The sequence below is a fragment of the Lactuca sativa genome, chromosome 4, assembly GCF_002870075.4.
Source record: "Lactuca sativa cultivar Salinas chromosome 4, Lsat_Salinas_v11, whole genome shotgun sequence".
NCBI lineage: Eukaryota > Viridiplantae > Streptophyta > Magnoliopsida > Asterales > Asteraceae > Lactuca > Lactuca sativa.
This window is the reverse complement of record NC_056626.2, coordinates 194,927,440-194,950,783: the sequence shown is the minus strand read 5'-3', so window position 1 is coordinate 194,950,783 and position 23,344 is coordinate 194,927,440. Positions and strand designations below refer to the sequence as shown.

The window sequence follows — 23,344 nt, the reverse complement described above, 5'->3', positions numbered from 1 at the left end:
CTTCCTCTCCTCTACAATGGTTATTGAAAATTGGGTTGGTTCCATGGAAGATAATCAAAGTCAAGTAAGTCTAAATATTTTTTATGTTTGATGTCGTAAACTCGTAATGTAAGTTTTAACCGTGGGTCGTTTTTCTATTATGTTTTAATCATGGGTACGTGATTGCCCCATGTGGACTCTGTCTTGCCAAATAGTGTTACATTGCATTTATTACGGCATACACAAGCTACACGTACGATGAATGCCCCATGTGGTGGAACTAATTACCAGCCAATAGTATGGGTTTCATATGATGTTGTATTAATATATTAGATTTAGAGTATGGGTATTGTAATAAGATAATGTAGTATGGGGTGAGTATTAGTTAATGGTGTATTAGCCTATTAGGTATTATATATACGTGTTGCATTATGGTAATCAAACATCCAACTTACTTCAATCCAAGTTAATAAGTTTGAAAAGATGTAGTTGCAGCAAGTTCCGCCTGATGCTGTTAATTAGTCTTGGTTTTGATTTTATATTTCTGATCATCTAAGACTTCATCTCCTCTTAATGAGGATTCAACTTTCTTCCTGGATTCAACTTTTAAGATTTGGGATTTGAGTTTTTTTTATTATTTAATTTCTACTTTTGAGATTTTTTTTATTATTAACTATTTATATAATATGGCAATTGTTACTGTATTTGTTGTTTGTTAAGATTATATAACACCCCACATATTATTAACTAAGTAATTGTTTTTACTTTATTGTATTTTTATTGTATTGTAGGATGATGATGTCTTTGTTGATAACACCCCACATATTATTGATGATGATGATGTTGATACTGACAAAGGAGACATAAATATTGAAGATAACACCGCATTGCCAAAGAAAGAAAATAAAAGAAAACGGGCACCACAAAAAAAAGGTCAAAATGTTGGGATTCAATGGAAGTGGTTATGGACGAAGATGGAAAGAAAACCAATAAATCTATGTGTAAACATTGCTTTAAAGTCTTTAATTCCGATGTAAACACAAATGGAACTTCTAGCTTACTTAGACATGCAAGAAAATGCAAACAAAATCTGGATAATATTAAAGGGCAAAATACTATACAATTTAAAAAACAACCTTTTGGGGATGGTAGTACTGTCACCGTATGGAAACACGATGAAGACAGGATTAAAAAAGCTATGCTAAACCTATTTGTTGTAGGTGAACTCCCGTTTAAATTTGTGGAAAATGAAGCTTTTATAGAGTACACAAATGCTCTAAACGGGAAAGTCAAAATACCATCTAGGCATAAAATTAGCCGTGATGTTGCCAAGTTTTATGTTGAAGAAAGGAAGAAGTTGTTAACTTTCTTTGCCAATCCACACAACATGATACACTTAACAACCGATAGTTGGACTTCATCGTGTCAAAAAACGAATTACATGGTTGTTACGGGGCACTTCATAGATGACGATTGGGTCATGCATAAAAGGATTTTAAATTTTAGACCAATAGATACTCATGTGGGAGAAGACGTGGGACGTTTGTTACTTGAATGCATACATGAGTGGGGGATAAAAAATGTGATGACTATAAGTGTGGACAATGCCACTACAAATGACAAAGCATTGGAATTCTTGACCAAAAAACTTCCCAACTTGTATGAAGGTGGAAAACATTTTCACGTTAGATGTGTGGCTCATATTTTGAACTTAATTGTGAAAGATGGGTTAAAATATCACAATAGTCACGTGTCATGTGTTCAAAGAGCGGTGAAATACATTAGACATTCAACCGCTAGAATTAGGAAGTTTAAAAAATGTATGAAGGATTCCGACTTAGAAGGGGATAAGTTTTTATGTGGAGAGTGTCCAACGAGGTGGAATTCGACATTTGAGTTGTTGAAGAGCGCTTTGAACTTAAAATATGCTTTTTTTGAATATGAAGTTAAAGGTAAAAATGTTTTTTTTTGTTGTTATTTTTTACAAATAAAAGCTCTTAGCAATTTTTTTATTAAAATTGCTATTTTTTTGTTGTATTTTTTTGTAGACACCTCATTTGCACGTGATCTAAGTAGAGTCCCGCAGCGTACCGATTTCGAAGTGATAGAAGAGGTTATAATGTTTCTTGAAAAGTTCAAAACAAAAACGTAGATGTTGTCGGCTTCATCAAAACCGTTGGTACAAACTGTTTTACGGGAAATTATAGATGTTGACCAACATCTAGAAACGTGTTCAACAAAAGTGCATCTTTGCCATATGATCCCCGACATGCGTGCCAAATACAACAAGTATTGGGGTTCAATAGAAAATTTGAATGATTTCACGTGTTTTGCCGTATTATTGGACCCCCAAATGAAGTCCATCTTTTTGTCAGCTATCATCAAGAAGATGATCGAAAACACGAGAACGGAAGAAAACATATTGTTGGAAAGCACCATAAAATTGAATACAATGTCTACGGTGCGGGAAATTGAAAAAAGAATGGAAAATTTATTTAAAACCTATGAAGAAAAATATGCAAATGTAGGTTCGTCTCAGAAAGTAAAAGAAGTTGTAAGTTGTGATGTGGGTAACGATTTTTTGGACGCTTTCTTGATGGGACAAGGAGACACGTCGGCGACAGTTGAAAACGAATTGAGAAGATATTTAAATGAACCTAGAGTGACTTTTGATAAAAATTTTGACATCCTAGATTGGTGGAAAAAAAATGCATTGCGTTTTCCGATAGTCGCTCGTATGGCAAAAGGTAATTCTATTATTTATCTTTGTTTTTTTAGTTAAGTTATAAATTATTATATTTATAATTTTATGATTGCTTGTTGTTAGATATTTTGTCCATACAAGTGACGACCGTGGCGTCGGAATCCGTTTTTAGTACTTGCGGTCGAATTCTAGATGAGTATAGAACACGTTTGAATACGCCGATTGTTGAAGCTTTAGTATGTACCCAAGATTGGGTAAGAAAATCACGCAAACCCATTATAGATGATGATGAAGACATATTGAAGGATGATGGCATAGCGTTGGGTAGTAAATTTAAATCATATTTTATTTATTTGTTGTTTGTTAAAAAATTTAGATGCTCACTATGCTTTGGTGTTAATTATATAGAGATTGAAGCGGCGATGGAGGAAAAAGAAGACAGAGGGAATGGAAAGAAGCCGATTGAAGTTTAATTGTTTTTTTCATAAATTGTTTGTTTTCGTATAATGGTAATTTGGTTTAGTACATGATTATTATTAGTTTGGTTATTATTATTTTGGTACAATAATATTTTGGTAATTTTGGTTTGCTACTTATTAGATTTACATTCATCTTCAATTATGTATTTTTTTTTCCAATTGTGCAAACAACAAAAATACGAATGATGGATATTACGTAGTAAGATTATAACTTGAAATAGTATGATAGAGACTAGAGAGTAATATTACAAATAAACCCGAAACCATAAACAACAAAGATACAAACAAAACTCGAAACCGTAAACAAAACTGCAAAAGTATAATTCGGTCCAAAACCCGAAACCCGGTTTAATATCGTGAACCGGACCGGACCGAACCCGGACCCGGTACACGCAAAAATGGTCCGGTTTTCGGGCAAGGTAATTCATGATTTTCGGTCTTCGGGTTTTCGGTCTTCGGGCCGGTCCGGTCCGGGTTTGGCCCGTTGCTCATCCCTAATGTAAAGTACTTCAACGACATGATCCAATGGTACATCAGATTCAGGCAAACGATACTTGCTCTGATATCTCGTCTGTTTGAGACCGTGAAGAAGAAGGTACCCGGTGCTGCTGCTGGCCCAAGTAAAAAGTGAAGATCTCGCTCCAATTGACGCAAAGGGGGAGATTGTTGAGTTGAAGACTCGTTTGAAGATTGCGTCATTGGGCTCGGCTGTTAGTCCATTTATTTTGTACTCCGGTATTGGGCCTGTCCAACCGTGAGTTTGCTAGGTTTATTATATAAAGATATGCTTGCATGCATATTAGGTTAACAATCAAGAAGTAACGATCACGATAGTATTGCAGATATATTTTTATCGTTCTTGTAAACCTCCAACCCTCTACAGTTGATGTTCTTGATCGAGCTCTTCTGAGGGTTTTGTTTATAATCATTCGACTCGTTTGATTCATCGTTGAGTTGTTCTTTATTTTGCATTCGTTCTTACTGTTTAAATATTTATTCACCTGTTTAAGATCTAATCGATCTTCAAGATTAAGTTTTAATCTCATCAGGTAAAGAGAAAGGCTAAGTCTGTGATAGTCCCGTGTACCATTTCCAAAGAGTCCATAGGTTTCTGTTGCCAAAGCCAAATTTACCTAAAAGTCCATAAGGACGGTAAAGTCAAATGTTTGACTCTGCTTTAGGTAAAGTCCATTATCTAACTTTATTAAGTTTCTATTCTAAGATTCTTATTGCATGATGTGACTGGGTCACATATTGATGTTTTAAGAATCAAAGAAGAGTAAAGAAACTTAAAGGAAGTATATGTTGATTCTAATCGCGAAGATGGATTTCGATCGCATGGTTCGGTGATCAAAATTTTAAGCTGTTACTTAAGAGTTATGATATATTGCTTAGGAATAGATAACAACAACTTTTCCATATGGATTGTAAGGATAAGTTTTCCGCAAAGTTTTAAAATAAAAGAAAAATGGTTTTGATTTTATTTATTTTAAGTATCCTTACAATGGCATTTGTGAAAAAAGGTTGTTGCTTATATGTTTTCTATGATAAGCAATATGGGTAAACGGATTTGATTCTTTCATTAGTGGTAGTGTCATAATTTACCAAATAAGGAAAGATTCTCATCACCCAAGTTTCAGTTGGACAGAATCTTGGAATCATGCAAGTTGTATTGTGTGATGAATGAGATTTTTATCTTTGGTAAAGTAAGACTAATTCCTTGTTCACATTCACATGTGAGTTAAGCGAAGGACTAAAAGGATCGCGTACATTAGGTTGTGCACTAGTCAGGTCCACCACAAAGGTTGATAAGATTATTCATTATGATTTACTAAAGTTTAGTAAATATGGTTATGCTTATGAGTTTAAGTGTAATTCTGAAACATTGGAAAAGTTTCAATGTATGGCAGAATGAATAAGAAGAATCAAATAAGACAGAAAGATAAAAGTTTCTCCAATCTGAAGAGATGGGAAAGTACTTGTGTATTTTGTTTTATGACTATCTTAGTGATTATGGAACCATATCACAATTGATCCTCTAAGGACACCTTAGTGTGTTTGTTGCCTGAGGAGAGGAATCGTGAATTGTTGAAATGGTTAAATCAAAAGATAATTCGTACTTCGTGCCAAAAACAAATCCTGGAGTTATACTCCAAGATCGTGACTTGAGTGACATAGTCTTTAGAAGGTTCATAACACTTGTCAAATGTAGAGTAAGATGCTTCCTATTCTTGTACATTTGAGATTGGTAAGTTGTGATGTTTTGGATAAAACAAAGACCAGCTAAGACCAATAGTGAAAAGTGTTTAATTTGATAAGAATCCGCACTAGCTCTTGAATATTTGTATTGTCAAGGAATGGTTCTTGACAAAGAGAAGTCTTATATGTCAAGAGGACAGTGGGGGTCTAAATGATTCTGAAATAGTTTCAAGAACTAATCAAGAGTTTTGTTAATCACTAGCCCACGACTTGAGGTTTTTAACCTATCGTGTTGACATATTCTGTGCTCATCCCAGTTAAGGTTGGCTTTGCATTGGAGTTCTGAGAGTTCTCGACTGTTTGCATAACAACCTGGAAGCAATGGTAGGCCCTTGGGCTGCCGGGTGGCAAGAAATTAAGATTGCACAAGTTCAGTCCATATAAATTTGGAAGTGTCACTAACCTAGTCCTGTGATTATGGTTTTGACAAAATTCACATGGAAAAGAACACATAAACCATAAAATCTAAGTATCATAAGGTTTCTCTTCGATTCATGAAAATGATGGTGAGGAAACGCTTCCACTAAGAAGATTTTAAGTAGATAGCGGTTGTGATATTTGCATTCTCATATAGTTAGTGGAGCAGGTGTGGTTAACCGGCACACTAACTAGTGAGAATTGCAAAAGGTCTAGACAAACATGTGAGCTATCTAAGGAAAGGTGTATGTTTTTTATAAAGTCTTATCAAAGCAATCTAGTATCATAAATATGAACTTTGGTAAGAAAATCAATAAAGTATTGATTTCTTGAAGTCCAGTTGATTTTTGAGTACATGTCAAAACTAGTGGGAGCATAAAGTGTTATGCTGGTAATCATTATGCTAGTGGGAGCATGATGATTATGTTAAATATTGCAAGTTAGCAATGTTAATTATAGAAAACAAAAGTTTCAATTTGCTTTGAAAAGTTGTTTGCTATAATTAAGGGAGAGGATTTTATACTTCGTTCCAATTCTACCAGCTTAGACTGAGTTTTATCAACTTTAGTCAAGGATATATATGAATGTTATGTTGGAATTGTTCAACATAAGGAATTTCTATATATGTTGCGTTCTCAAAATTCGATTATGATTACGGCATACCTCTTCATTGTTCGAATTATGAGAACATGGCAAATAAAAATTTTATAGCATGAATCGTGTCCCATATGCTTCGGATATAGGATCGATTGCATGTACTATAATATTCATCCATTCTAAATTTTCCTAATGCTTAGGGCATTAAGAAGGGAAAAGGGATAAGAACTGGATATGACTAAAATGATTAAGCAATTGTCGAGGACAGTTTGAGGTTGTTTACTCATGGACAATTGGAAGTATAGAGTTAGGACCATATTGACATATTTTGAAAAGAGGCAACTCTTGTTCAAAAGTGATGGTCAAAATGGTAATATTGAATTGTTTCCATAGGTGGAAGTTACTTTTTGAATCTGTGTAAGATTAGTGAACTTAATGCAAGAAGGATGCTCAAAGGAATGTACTTTGAATTTGAGACTTCATGGAATTGATTTCCATTGAAATATCTTGTAATGTCTGTAGCCAAGTCTTTGTGACTTATGTGCATAGTCATTACAAGGGGATCATTGCATATAAGTTTAGAATCTAACAGATTACAGTAAATGGCAAGAGTTTGGTATTCTTGCATTTACAACAAGGATTGGAATTGTGAAATGAGCATCATTGGAATATTGTCAATTGATCTATTTCACAAAGAGAGGACCATATTTAAACATAGTATGCATACTTGGAGTATGGCATAATTGTTGTTTGGAAAACCATAGTGTACATGCTTGGAGCATGGGACAACTAATGTTTTAATTCAAGCATAAAGTTGATTAATCAAAACATAAATAATGAGTAATCAATATGGTGCTTAAATAAAAGGTGTTTTATTTACACTCAAAGTGTTGGGGCCATATAAGATTAGTATTATTCTTGTGTTTCACTTTGCATGTTTTGACTTCCAGAATAATTATGTTATGGTATATATCGTATTATTCAAACCATCCACAGTCAGTCATATGTTGGAAGTAGATATGAATCAAGACTGTCATGAATTTGGCTTGTATGATTTGTCTAAAGTGCTTTAGACAATGCAATGGTTGCTGCAACATTCATGAATACTCATAAGGGCTGAGTATTGGATTCAACCCACACTCACTCTCATCACTTCATGGAATTTATCTCGAGTGATCGTGAGACGGTAATATCATATATATCTGCAAACCTAGAGATATGAGTTGTTGACTATGAGTTGGTTATTCATTGATTGTACGAAAACGCATTGGTAACTCGATGTTATAAAACATGCCTTTGTGAATAATTCAACAAGTAGTTAGTACAAGCATATCAGTCAAATTTTATCTGTTCCTTCTAGAAATAGAAGCGATATCTGGGCCCCTTGATGATTTGGTTTTGACCTATGTACCGGGCCCGGTCAGAACGTAATTGATGTGTTCAATTTAGTTCTATGTCGAAACAAATCAGAGATCGAGAAACAAATGTTGGACAATAAGTAAGACCATGTTCCATGTGTTTGTCCGGCTGATATCATGAGAGCAGAGGATTATATGATCACTTATCTTAAATGGTGCATCATCATCATCTCAGTTCCGAGAGACTTTGAAAGAGCTACAATTGCTAGTCGAATTTTGAAGTCATATTTGCAAATATAGTTATTAGACTTATCCAAGTGGGAGACTATTGGATATAGTGTCTAAGTCCATAACGTTATTTGGTATGTACTTGACCCGACCCGGCATGGTCCATTTGGGTTGCATGGCATTGCAATACTTGGATAGACTAAATGAGAGAATAAGGCACTTATGATTATTAATATATTATAAGTTCTAATATATTAATAATAGTATTATTTAATTAGTATTGATCAAGTATTAATCTAGTATTAATTTGGTGATCAAAATGAGACTAATTAAATATATAGGGTTGATTATGACAATCATCAATTCTTTTATGGTGGATTAATGATCCATGGTTTATGGGTTATGGATGTAACCATTTGGAGCTCCATGGATAGTCCATGGGAGTTACAAACCCATGGGTCATGAGAAATGAAGAGTCATGACAATTATGGGTCTTCTTAATGAAACCCTAATTATGACACCATTATCAAAGGAACCCTTTGAATAGCAAAATCGGGACCTAGTGTTACTAGAGAGGGCATAACCGATTTTGAGTGCTAGAAGTATTCTCTCAAGTTATTCCAAGTTTTGTGGTGTTGTGTGAAGCATTTGAGGCACAACATTTGGGGTGCTAGGCTCACAAAGTCTTGAAGGAATCCAAGCAACAACAAGGTATGTATTTCTACTAGTTTTCTATGTTTTATTTATTCCCCATGCCATGCTAGTTAGGAAATAACCTTGAAAAAGAAATTTGCATGTATATAGAGAAAACATAGATTCAAGGTTATTAGGGTTGCATGTACACTTAGGAAGTGTTAGAATGCTCAAAACCCATCAAAATCATAATCATTCATTGTGACGGTATAACAATTTGAAACAATTATATTTTTTGATCAGAAAACATTGGGTTTTTCGAGGAAATTAACACCATTCATTTGTACTTTTCAATAACTATAATGCAAAACTTTTCGTTTATACACGCTTTGAAATCACTGATGCATAAACCTATGGATCTTCACACTTTGGTATAAACAATTGTCTTTTTCAGAAAATATCGGATTTTCTGGGTTTATAAACTACACAAAAAATTTTCATGACATCCATACTTATGAACTCACCAACATTCCATATGTTGACGTTATCCAAATAACTTGTATTCTCATGTAACAGGTAAGCTGAGGAGTAACACCAAGTACGTTAGGGTGTTATGCTTTTGAAAACTATCAAACAATTTATGTTATGGATATGTAATGTTTAAACAATGTACTTGATGTGAACAATGTCAGTTGTAATATATTGATGCTTGTTGATGTTTATGTTATTATTCATGTATATTCATTGTGATGATATTCAATTTAAGTCACTGGAGCCCTCAGACGTTTCCGCCGTCTAGTTCGGGGGTGTGACAGGTTGGTATCAGAGCTCTGTTTATAGTGAACTAACATATCTAACCACAAATTGATATGCAACTATAAACCAAAGAGGGACTAAAACAACTCTTAACAAAACAAAACAAATAAAACACAACGATAAAACACCTCTACTTGTACGATATAGGAGAAATAACCGAATACCAAGTCAAATAAGACGATGCTGACATCTCGGTCAAGTCGGGACTGTTCATAGTGGTATTAAGGGGTGAATGTAGCCTGAAACTACATTTCCTCTTAAGTACAACTATCACATGCCCCGAGGAAATCACAATGATCGGTGAACCTAAAAACATACCCCTTTGATTTCCAAGAATAAAACATCAACTCAATTTACATAATAAGTAAAACATATTAGGAATAATAGTACATTTATACACTCACACAGACAGTATGGCCGGCTTCCATCACCCCGGAGATCCGTATTTCCCTAATCAGGGAAATAACGGATGGTTGGAGGAGGAACCTGAAGAAGACCCCGAGGAGGAGTCTGAGGAGGAACCTGAGGCGGAAGTCGAGGGTGGACCTGCTGAGCCAGTGGTGGACCTGGAAGAAGAGGAAGTCGAAGAAGACCTCGAGGAGGAACCCAACGATGACGATGACGGTGATTCGGACGCAGAGTCCAAAGTTATCAAACCCCCTGACCCGATTAGGGTGCCTGCTCACCGGATGGGCCCGACTGGCCCTACACCCCGTGGGGTATCGACATTTGGAGGTGGAGCAGGCAACAGGAACAGCCACCCCCGTTTGACATGGCGCGCGAGTTTTATGACTTGAGGGAGGGAGGATTGACTGATCGTGCACTTCCAGTTTTGGTGAGACGATTGTGGGATACTGGTGATCTGGCTCAGAGCACGGCTGATCAGATGCACCAGATGCGAACCAGGGTTAAACGGGTGGAGCAGGAGACACGAGAAGTTCTCCGGGAATTCCATATGAGACAGGTAAGGTGGGAGGCCCGACATGTGGCCCGCCTTCAGGGAGCATCCACTTCTTCAGCACCACCCCTGGCACATCCCACCATGGCTAGGATTAGTCGTACCTATATTTAGTATTATGCTTATATGATCTATGCTATGTATCATCGACTCTACGTTTAAGTGGTTACACTACTCGTAGAGCCGTTACACTGCCGAACATGCACTACTTATGTATGCTCTTTCGAGTAAATTTTAATGTATCAAAGCACGGATATTATTAGTGGAAAAATATATGTGTTTTATTATGATGTTGTTATCTACTATGTGTTATGTTAACCATGATTGTATGTTAATATATGAAACTACTTGAGCACATGCTATACACCTAGTATATAGGACCACGAACTCACAAAATTCTAGGCGCTCAACATCTTTCTGCTCCATGACAGAAAAATGCCACAACATCCTGCTCGTGGGAACCCTGGGCCAACCCCACCAGAAATCAACTCAGCGGCATTTCAAGCAGCGGTATTTGTGGCAGTCACAACGGCACTAGCACAGATCAACAATGGGAACAATGGTGGAGCCAATGGAAAAGGGGCTGGAAGTTCGACCAACGGAATAAATTAAGGACCTACCAAGACATGCTCTTACAAAGATTTCACCAACGCCAAGACACAGACCTTTAATGGCACGGGTGGAATGATAACCCTATAAAGATGGATAGAGAAAGTGGAATCGGTATTTGAGATATGTGAATGCCCCGAGGAGATGAAGGTGAAGTTTGCCGCATGCACGTTCATTGATCAAGCTCTCACTTGGTGGAATGGACATGTAGAAGCCATGACTCTCCCCGTAGCCAACTCCATGTTGTGGGCGGAGTTGAAAGAAATGTTGATGGCCGAATACTGCCCGCGAGGCGAAATTCAGAAGATGGAGCAAGAGTTATGGAACCTCACTATCCGAAACTCCAACTTTGATGCATACATATCAAGGTTTAGTGAACTGTCATTGTTGTGTCCTGGCATGATTACTTCAGAGGGAAAGAAAATCGAACGATTCATCTGGGGATTAACCTCCCCAATTCAAGGAAATGTGATAGCTGCAAATCCTGAGACCTTCGATAGTGCCAAGAGGTTGGCCAAGAAACTATACGACCACAACAACAAGAAGGGCGAGAAACCAAGGAAAACTGAAGGCCAGAAGGAGAGTGACAACAAGAAAGGAAAGAATAACAAGAGAAATGGGCAACAAGGCTCACAGTCGTCAAAGAAAAAACAAACAATGATAGTCAATGTTGCAACCACCCAAGTTCCCTCCACACCACATGCTCCAGTCTCAGCTACTCCAAGTGCCCCTAGGCAGTATTCCGGGAATCTCCCAAAGTGAAACAAGTACAATCTCCATCACCATGGCGAATGCAGGGAGATGCATTGTACCAGTTGCAATCGAAAGGGTCACACGGCAAAATATTGCAGGACCTATCCTTCCTAGAACCAGCAGCAAGGAAACAACAACAACAACAACAACAACAACACCAACAACAGCGGCAACAATGCGGGACCAAGCCACACCTGCTATGGATGTGGAAAGACTGGGCATTTCCATTGAAACCGCCCTAACAACAACAACCTTGGGAATGGAGGAACATGAAGAGTGTTGACCATGGGTCAGGGAGAAGCGGTTCATGACCCCGCTGTTGTCACCGGTACGTTCCTCCTAAACCACAGTTATGCATGCATCCTATTTGATATTGGAGCAGAATGAAGCTTCATGAGTATTAGATTTAAACAATTGTTAAAACAACAATCACAGAAGCTTAATGAAACCTTTACAGTGGAAATGGCTAATGGGAAAACAGAATCTACTGGGGAAATCTACATCGGATGCACCCTAACCTTAAACCAACACGTCTTTCAAATAAACCTAATGCATGTTTCCATTAGGAGTTTTGATGTGATGATCGGCATGGATTGGTACCATGCTGAAATTATGTGTCACGAGAAGGTCGTTCGCCTTCACCTTCCAAATCACGAAACCCTAATTATATATGGAGACAAACCTAGCATGAACCTTCGTCTTATCTCGTGCATTAAGGCACAAAAGTATCTAAGAAAGAAAGATTTTACGTTTCTAGCTCATGTGGTGGATAAGTCCAAAGAAGAGGTCAATATTCGAGACATCGTAGTGGCTCGCAATTTCCCAGACGTTTTTCCTAAAGATCTTCCGGGGATACCCCCAGAAAGACAAGTCGAGTTCCGAATCGATCTCGTGCCAGGAGCTACACCCATTGCCAAATCGCCCTATAGATTGGCTCCTGCAGAGATGCAAGAGTTGTCCAGCCAACTTAGTGAGCTCTTGAACAAAGGATTTATCCGACCCAACTTCTCACCTTGGGGAGCTCCGGTTCTCTTTGTTAAGAAGAAAGACGGTTCCTTTAGGATGTGTATTAACTACAGGGAACTAAATAAGCTCACTATCAAAAATCACTATCCACTTCCGCGAATCGACGATCTATTTGACCAACTCCAAGGTGCAAGCTACTTCTCTAAGATAGATATGCGATCCGGATACCACCAACTCAAAGTTCGGGAAGAGGATATCCCTAAAACCGCTTTCCGAAATCGTTATGGACATTATGAATTTGTCGTAATGCCCTTCGGTTTAACAAATTCCCCTGCCGCATTCATGGACCTAATGAATCGAATCTGCCGACCATTCCTCGACAACTTTGTCATCGTTTTCATTGACGGCATTCTAGTTTATTCTCGAAGCTAAGAGGAGCATGGCCAACATCTCCGACATATCTTGTAAACCCTGGAAACCGAAAAGCTATACGCAAAACTCTCTAAGTGTGAGTTCTGGCTCCATAGTGTGAACTTTTTGGGTCATGTCGTTAGTCAAGAAGGGATACATATGGATCCTTCCAAGGTCAAAGCCATTGAAGGATGGGCGATCCCAATGACACCCACAAAAATTCATCAATTTTAAGTCTCGCAGGCTATTACAGGAGGTTCATCCAGAACTTCTCTAAGATAGCCAAGCCACTTACAATGCTTACACAAAAGGGCGTACCCTTTGAATGGACAAATAAGCAAGAAGTTGCGTTCCAAACTCTGAAGCAAGCACTCTGCATCGCACAGGTACTATTGCTACTAGAGGTAATGGAGGACTTCGTAGTTTACTGCGATGTTGAATCAGGGTTTAGGTTGCATACTTATGCAACGTGGCAAGGTGATAGCTTATGCGTCTCGACAACTAAAGACACATGAGGCGAATTATACCACCCATGATCTCGAACTAGGAGCTGTGGTCTTCGCCTTGAAGATTTGGAGGCACTACCTTTACGGTACAAAGTGCACCATTTTCACTGACCACAAGAGTCTCCAACACATTTTAAATCAAAAAGAGTTGAACATGAGACAACGAAGATGGGTTAAACTGCTAAACGATTATGAGTGCGAAATCAAGTATCATCCGGGAAAGGCTAACGTGGTAGCTGATGCCTTGAGTAGGAAAGAATACTCAAATCGTCGTGTAAAAACTCTCTCCATAACCATTCAATCCCACCTGCCATGCAAATCAAAGCGGCCCAGCTCGATGCTAAAATGGAAAATAGAACAAGAGAAGCGTTACGCGGAATGGAAAAGAATTTTGAAGTTAAGGAGGATGGAGCCTATTACTTCATGAAGTGCATTTGGATCCCTAAGCTTGGAGGATTCAAAGAAGTAGTCATGAATGAAGCCCACAAGACACGATACTCCATCCATCCAGGTTCTGATAAAATGTACTTGGATATCAAGCAACGGTATTGGTGGCCCAACATGAAGGCAGAGCTTGCCACCTATGTTAGCAAATGCCTTACTTGCACTAAAGTGAAGGTGGAATTCCAGAAGCCCTCAGGATTACTACAACAACCAGTAATTCCCAAGTGGAAATAGGAAAGGATTACTATGGGTTTTGTGACCAAATTATCCAAGTCAACAGATGGATTGATACCATATGGGTAATAGTCGACAAATTAACGAAATCTACTCATTTCCTGCCAATAAAAGAATCCTACAAGATGGAGAGGTTGACCAGGATATACATAAAAGAAGTGGTGAGACTTCATGGAGTGCCAATATCTATCATCTTCGACCGAGATAGTAGATCCACTTCGCATTTTTGGCAATCACTTCAAAAGGCTATGGGAACACATCTAGACATGAGCACTGCTTATCATCCACAAACGGATGGTTAAAGTGAGAGAACCATTCAAGCTCTCGAAGATATGCTTCGTGAATGTGTGATAGACTTTGGAAAGTCGTGGGATACTCACTTTCCTTTAATCGAATTCTCATACAACAATAGTTATCACTCAAACATCAAAGTTGCTCCTTTCGAGGCACTATACGGGCGTAAATGCAGATCATTGTTGTGTTGGGCTGAGGTAGGTGATACTCAGCTAGTAGGAAGACAGGCATCAAGTAATGCATTAACGGGACCGGAGATCATACGCGAAACAATAGAGAAAATAATTCATATCAAAGCTCGACTATAAGCATCACGGGACCGACAGAAGAGCTGCGTTGATAAACGGCAAAAGCCCTTGGAATTTCAAGTCGGGGATCGGGTGTTGTTAAAAGTATCTCCCTGGAAAGGGGTGATTCATTTTGGGAAATGGGGAAAAATAAACCCACGATACATTGGACCCTTCGAGATTCTTGCTCAAATCGGTCCAGTGGCCTATAGACTACAACTACCTGCCGAGCTCAGCAGTGTACACCTCGTGTTCCATGTTTCCAATTTGAAAAAGTGTTTATCCGATGAAACCCTCGTCATTCCACTTGAAGAAATCGAAATCAACGATAATCTCCTGTTCCTCGAAGAACCAGTCGAAATCATGGACAGGGAGGTGAAGCGTACTAAGCAAAGGCGTATTCCGATTGTGAAAGTTTGGTGGAACGCGAAGCATGGACCAGAATTCACATGGGAACGCGAAGACCAGATGAAGCAGAAGTACCCTCACATATTCTCGCATTCTCAAATCTAGCTTAAAAAGAATTTCGGGACAAAATTCCCTCTAACGGGGGGATGATGTCACAACTAGGAATTCTAATACATTGTAAACACGTAACAAAGAACGACAATGTAACTGAAACTTGGAAATATGTATGGTGTTTATTCAATGACAACAAAATTCCATCAAATAGCCTATACAAAACTTTAAATAGTCAACAAAGAATTGGAAACCCTAGAAAAACCCGGGTTAAGTCCATTATGGACTAGGATTTCCTTATTGGGTGTAATGGGCCAATAAGCTTCCAATTTGACTATTTTGGACTTAGAACTCTTAAATAAGCCCGAATTGGACCCACTTTCATGAAACATAACATTTTGGGCCATAATGCATCTAAAATGGATTAGTTTAGCTATAATGGGCCTTATTAAGCCATAACAAATCCAAGTAGCTTTAATGAACTCAAAACCATTCCTTTATGCTAACTTTGGGCCGTGAATTACTCTAAAGGCCCAATGGGCCGAAAATCATCAAGTTAGGCCTCATATTATGGATTCAAACACAAAAGGCCCAAGTCTTTCATTCCTTTCTACCTATCTCAGCCCAACTACAAAACAAGGGGGAAAACAGTTGACTTTTAATGGTGCCACCTCATAATTATACATGGGGTATACATGCACTCTTCTCATGTTCCCATGCATGTCAACTCAACTCACTCTCTCCTCTCTTCCCTCCTTTTAATTCAGCCGAGACACACATACACACCCCCATCACCATTTCAAAGTTTCTTCAAACTCTCTCTAGAATACCTTCACTTTTCCTCCAAAATTTTGAAAATCACAAAGGCTCCAAGAAGATCTTTCCCTAATATTATTAATCCTTGGTAAGTTGTTGTTTGATCCATACTTTAACTTCTTGATTACCTCAAAAATCTCCCTTAACTCATACAAAATTCATGATCTTGCTTCTTTGAACACATCTAAGCCAAAGACCTTCCAAGAAGCTTGCTAGGCCGAAAGATCTCACCATTTTCTTTCATTTCTTCTTCAAAAACCGAGATCCACAAGAAAAGGTGAGTTCATACCCCTATATTTTTGGTTTTTACAAGATTTATGGGGGAGAATACAAGTAAAATGTGTAGGTCTATGTGTTTTTGTGAGATATGTATCATTCTTTGAATTTATTTGATAAATATGTGTGAAAAATCAAGATCTAGCCGAGATCCTTAACCGTGATTAGGAAATATATGTTCTAAGACATCTTAAAACATGTTATTATCAAGACCAAAGTATTATACAAGTTCAAATAAACAAAACAAAACACAAATCCAAATTATGAACCATTTTTGACAAATAAGCAAAAGATGGGAAATAAATGTCAATTACGGTTTTATAGGGGTCAAAAAGGTCAAATCAGTTAAAATATGAGTTATTTTAACAATCTTGATTTTTAAAGGACTAAAAGTGTAAATTTTAGCCTAATGGGCTAAACTTTGGGCTTTTCGGCCTTTAGGGACAAAATTGCGAAAAAGGTGTTTTTCAAGGGGTTGAAATGGTAAAATTCTAAAAACAAGGGGAAAAAGGGTAAAAAAAACTAATTCAGGGGTTAAAATGACATTTTTCCAAACAAGGATCCAAAATGTAAAGTTTTTGGATTTTGGGCCAAAATTGTAAAAGTTGCAAAAAGTTTGGGCTTTAACCGAAAAACACTTTTCTGGAAGGGCTGAAACTGCCAAAGAATAAATTTTGAGCTAAAAATATCACTTGAACAAGTCTATGGGTCAAAAGTGTCAAGAAAATGGTTTAAGGGCTTAAAATGTCTTTTTTTATATAAAGGACTAAAATTGTCATTTTTACTAAAGAAGGGCTGAAAGGGGTTCAAACCAATATTTTTGAGTCAATTATTTTATTTTTAAGATATTGAGTCAAAAATACCAAATTTACAACTTACGAAAATAGAAAGACGAATATACATATAATTATAAATATCGTTATAAACAACCGATCGGCCTCGTGCCGTTACGAATCTAAAAATCAATCTTTCCGACAATTATACAATACTTAAAACAAATAAATATTCAAATCTTTGGGCTTGAAAGTTCCTAATCATGCTTATTGGCCTTTGTGACCCATTAACATGACTTTTGGGCCCAAATGATAATAATAAATGTTATTGGGTCTTCTATGACCCAATTTCATATTTAAGGGACCCTCAATGGATTTCAAGTGCCATTGAGCCTTAGTGGCCCATTCGCATTGCTAGTAAGGTCCAAATAAATCAAATGCGAAATGGGCCAACGTGCCCTTCGTATACCCAATAGCCATAAATAATACGTGGGATTAGTAGGACTTTGTAATCCTCTTCTCCTCGTTTATTAGGCCCACCTTCAATTCAGTAAACATATACATGTCGTTAATCAACGGTAATCAAATTCATGTTAGATTCAATGAGTAATAGCGGGCGGCACCTCTATGGGTCGTTTGTAGTCTTTAGTTATAATCAAAGTCTCCTGGAGGGAGAGCGAGAGTTTGTTTATAGATCTATACGGGGGTGACTCCCCCACACCTCAATTGTTTGCTACAGTTAGACTCGGCCAGTCTAGGGTGACAAGTTCTTAAGATCGATTCTGGCGTTCGTTAGAATGCCTAGACAGACGAACTAGTCATTATCATGTCAATAATGTATGCATTGCCATCCCGTTTTGATTTAACAAGGATCCACTCATCTGGGATAAGAATGCCAGGCTTCAGAATTAGACATTCTTTATCTGTGAAATGTGTTGAATAGCCCTTGTCACAGATCTGAGAGACGCTTAACAAACTATTCTTTAGCTCGGGCACATAGTTGACATTCTCAAAACTCAGCACTCCTTTTGAAACAGTTCCTTTCTGAGTGATTTTGCCACCATCTCCTCCCACAAAGGAAACATATCCCCCATTAAAATTCTGAACGTTGTTCACTTGGGAGATGTCTCATGTCATGTGCCTGGAACAATCGCTGTCGGCATACCAAGGTCCGGCGACATTCCTCCGCAGTTGTTCCTGCACAATGAGCGAGATTTATTTAGATTTGGGAACCAATGACATTACAGTCCTGGGTCTACGCTTGATGTTTACAGATTTATCTTTTTGATTTTTCAACTTTACATTAGATACATTTTCAAAGGAAGACGATGATTAGGCAATTTAGATTTGGGCACCGATTTGTAATTAGGTTTTGAAATATTTACAGGTGAATTAGGAATAGTTTTCTTCTTCTTTGAGCACTTAGATTTTTGGCTACGAGTAGTCGAAGATCCAGACGCACCCTTTGACGAAATTGACCTTGGCTCAGCCATAGTCGATTTCGGCAAAGCACCTGTAGCAGATTTATATAAAACCTGTTTGTTCGGTTTAGGATTTGCCCTTTTCTTATTATTATGAATTTTCCAATCATCTTCACGAAGACGAGATCTCGAGGACTTTCTAGTTAAAGACCTTCCTCGAGACTCATTTTCTTTCCTCGGTGTTGAAAAATGCACAAACATTCGGTTGGAACAATTTCAAGCAATATGACCGGCAGTACCACAGTTAAAACAATTTTTTTTATTTTCAGAAGACTTGGTACTGCCTTTAACAATTTTCACGCTCTTATTGACCTTCCCACTATTTCCACAAGTGCAGGTGTATGATTCAGGTGGTGTGACAAGCATGGATGATGTGGAAGTGCTAGTGACAAATTCAGATTTAGTAGAATTTACAAAAATAACACCACAATTATCAGAAGTATTAATGTTTGACACCACATTATCACTAAGCAAAACATCAGTCTTAACATAAAAAACAAGTTCATCATCTTTTGAAAAAGGGACACCAAATTTTGACACATAATTATTATTAGATTCAATTCCTCCATTCTCCTGCTTTTCTTGGCTTACTGGCGAATCTGCATCGGAAGTAGAAACCTTAGTATCTAAATTCCTAGCACTACAATCTGTTGCTTGTTCAGCAGCTGATTTACCATAAACCATAAATGGTTCACGATAAATCTCAGTTTGAGTCAATGGAGAAGTAATATAATTGTGATTGAAAAGGGGAGGGACACTCTCATAACTTATTCCTACTTGTTTCTGGTCCTTCCATCTCATTTGGTGTTCAGTTTTGTTGCAACCTTTTCACTTGACGCATCGAATTTTTTAAAGTTAAATTCAGCATTTGCAAAACGAGTCTTCAATGTTTCAAGCTCAGCAGTTACAACATCAAAATCCATTTTAAGATATCTATAATGAACACACTTGTCAGTATAATCTGATTATAATTTCTTATAGTCCTTTGTTTTGGCCTCTAATTGGTTTTTGGCCGTTTCTTAGTTGGTATCCCTCATACTTAAGTTCCTCAATTTCTCTTCGCATTAAATCAGCTTGTTCACGCAAAAAATTTATAGTTTTAATGCAAGAAGGAGAACAAGAGACTTCACTGACCTCAAAATTTTCAAGTTCTGGTGTATTTTGAACCATGAATGCAAACTGAAGATTCATCATCTCCTCCTCTGGATCTATCTCAACTTCTCCTTTGGTAATGTCGTTGATTTGAGCAAGATGCGCATTTTCAGGTCCTGAGATGTCCAAGGCTTGAATTTGGTCATCCCAATCAAATGACTGTGCTACCACAACTAGATTCGCAGTTTGATTGCTGGTTGTAGCTTGCCTGTTGTTGCCAACTGACACCATCGTTCTTTCATGATTTTCTCTTATATCAGGCTTTAGGCATTTTCTGGCAAAATTATCAGGTTCATGACAGTTAAAACAACGGAGCTTAGTTTTGTTGAATCCTATTTTCTTCTTTGCATTCATTCCCCAGTTACTCTTGCCAGTCTTCTTGGAGAACTGTTTTGCACGGAATACCGCCATAGTAATTTGCCAGGTTATATCCATTTCCTCCACATCTTCAGGGTGAATTTGATCCAAATCAGCAAATGACGACTGAGGAGGCAGTTCACCTGCCACAAAAGCATTATAACAGTTAACCAGACCAGTTGCAAGAGCCAAGTTCTCTTCATTCTCTTTGGAAACATGAATTTGTGTAGGAACTGGAACGTTTGTCTTTGAAGAAGAAGCAACTTGGGGATAAGGTTGGGGAGCAGTAAATGATGATTGAGCAACAAAAGATGACTGAGGAGTAACAAATGATGACTGAGGAACAACAAATGGTGGAACTTGAGGATTGGTGAAAGATGAGAAAGCATATTTTGACTGAATTCCAAGATTGGCAAAAGAATAGGAATTAATGTGATTGATCTCTCTTTGTTTGTCATCCAGATCACAAGCTTTAATGATGGCCATGATTTGAGCCAAACTAAGTCGATTAAGGTCTTTTGTTTTCTTGATGATAGCTACATTCATATCCCAAGTATGAACTCATTTCTGACCTTGGCACAAAGATACCAGCTGAACTCATTTCAGTGGTGAGTGTGATAAAGCGTTGAAGCTAAGCTTCCAGAGTTTCTCCAAGAACATGATTAAACATGTTGAATTCCAATCTCAACGTGTCTTGACGGCTCTGTTTCATGTTCTCATTTCCTTCATACACCTCTATCAAGGCTTCCCACAGAGCTTTTGCATATTTGTATTCCCAAAACCCTGGGCAATTTCAGGAGAAAGGGCCATAGTAAGGGTAGCAAGTGCTCTTTCCTGCTGTTCAATCTTATCGAATTCTTCATCAGTGTATTCTTCAATAGCTTTGTTGACAATTTTTTTATCTGGAAGTGTGGTAGTGATTCTGATGGGGGCCTTTCAAAATACATCTCCAAATTTTGAAATCTTTCATCTTGATGTATTTCTCCAAACAATACTTCCATTCTGGAATCCCCTCAGCAGACAGCAGACGGGGTATGCGAGTGGTAGTGCCCATAACAGAATCAAGTTAATGATGAGAATTTTGTGAATCTATTTTTAATTTTCTAATTTTATTTAATTAATTTATATTATTAACTTGAAGAACCAAAAGTTAAATTAATTAGACTGTTTACGGCCAAGAGTTTACGGTCGTAATCAGTTTGCAGCTGAAGGAGTTTACGGTCGGAAGCTTGTTTACGGTCGTACACAAGTTTCCGGTCCTGACAGTTTACGGTCTTAGAGTATGGACAGTTTATGGTCTTCGCAGATCAGCTGTTTATGGCTGTAGAAAGAGTTTACGACCGTACTCCCTTTAACAGTATTGATCCGAAAACTTCCAGAAGAGATAAAACACAAGATTTTCCAGCAAATTTAATCCCTTTAGCTATGAAGACGTAGAATCGAGCCTTGATCAATGAATAAGTTGAAAATAGTTTAACTGTGAATACGACTGAAAATCCGTTTTGACACCAGACTACTCTGATACCAATTGTAAGGTCCCTAAAACTAAGAATCCGAACAGTGATCAAACATATATCAATCGAACAAATAGAGAATGGAGTAGAAGACAGATTAATTCAAGCATGCACACGTTTTATATCAAATAAACGTCAAATACACCTTGGTTACACTTGGGCCGTAAACTATAAGAGACACCCTTTGATTCGTCAACAACTCTGACACGACTCTGACACACCCTATATATAGGGAGGTTGTTGGCGGTAAATAGGTATACGGCCGTAAACTTGTTTACGACCGTACACATAAACACAACCGTAAACTCAGAAAAATAAGCTAACATGACCATGAACTTTAATAAGACTTATACATATAATTTCCTAGCCCAAACCATAAAATAATGACCTATCAATCTTGCTACAGAGTGAAGTGAGAAAGAAGACTTACAGAAATCCTATGTTCAATCATTAATGCTAGTTGGTAATAACAAAGATAAAGAGCCCTTAAAGTAGAGAACAAAAAATATTTTTTTCTTAATAAATGTACCAGGTAAGGAGATTCCAAAAACCGCAGATGTGAATTTTGTTTTAGTTGTAAAAAAATGAAACTATTATTTAAATCATTTGATTGAAGAACAAATGTATTATCCAAACAAATGAGTTGCATTGATGGAAACTAAGTCGGACACAACCATGTATCAATAAAAAAACATATGCAAAGACAAGAGAATCAATAGACTTCAAAATTTTGGAACACCAAACCAAATCCCCCACCATCATCTAGTACTTCCACAAAACTCTATGTTAATTGAAGACTATGAAAGTACATGAAGATGGAAAAATTAAAGAGTTCCTAAAAAAACTGACAGACTCAAAGTAAAGCAATAACACTAAAAAACTACCTCAACTATAGGCCAAGCACATAGTCAGGCTCATGCCTGCAGGATGCACTTGCTACACTAGAAAGAAAAGAGAAACTTACTAGAGCATGAGCAAAGTTAGACACGCTCATGTTGGTTGCTTTGGAATAGAAAAGAATACACATAAGAAGAAGTTTCCGAGAGAACAGAGCCCAAACAAATAAGGTAATAATGAAGACAATGACTTAGGGAAGCCAAGTCTAAAATAAAAAATGCGCTACTAAGGGAACATATATTGAACAAACAATTCTCTAAGCAATACTCTGGACCAATAGGGAACCATAGGAAACAAACCCAATACGAGGACCAGATAAATCGGATATAGGTATAACCCCAAACCAGAGAACCACAACAGTTCACACAATACAATTGCTTCAGAAAAGAACAAGTACTTAAAAAAACTTCTAGACCATATAATGGATTAGGAAACAAAAAAGTATGAAGGAGCAAGTTGTTTAACTGCCACACTATTTCTTCTCACCTCAACATAAATACAACCTGATTATAGGTATGTTAGGGTAGAAACAAAGCTAAACTAACCGATCGACTGCAGTTAGGGTTTAAAGTAAATTTTGAATTGAATTTAAAACCTAGTTTCAATTCTCAAAGTAGTTTGATGTAGAAGCTATACTAAGAAATCAAGAATGATAAAGCATTGAAACAATATAAAAAATTGTTTAAA

At 37.4% G+C, this 23,344-nt stretch overlaps 1 protein-coding gene across 4 annotated transcripts in view; it reads right to left on the bottom strand.

Moving 5' to 3' along the window:
• The window catches only part of LOC111882129 (uncharacterized), a 31,210-nt gene that overhangs the window by 5,262 nt on the left and 2,604 nt on the right, over window positions 1-23,344 (bottom strand). Inside the window, exons 1-2 of one of the 4 annotated variants that reach the window (XR_006190773.2) lie at window positions 17,880-23,344; window positions 1-17,796 (exon numbers count right to left, since the gene is read on the bottom strand). The exon at window positions 1-17,796 is cut by the window's left edge and continues 5,262 nt beyond it. Coding sequence is in view for 2 of the 4 variants with exons in the window: in XM_023878493.3 (XP_023734261.2) it covers window positions 18,385-18,453; window positions 19,872-20,792 (990 nt within the window). In the remaining 2 variants the exon portion in view is untranslated. The other 3 variants (XM_023878493.3, XM_023878494.3, XR_008231748.1) reach the window with 3 other exon arrangements.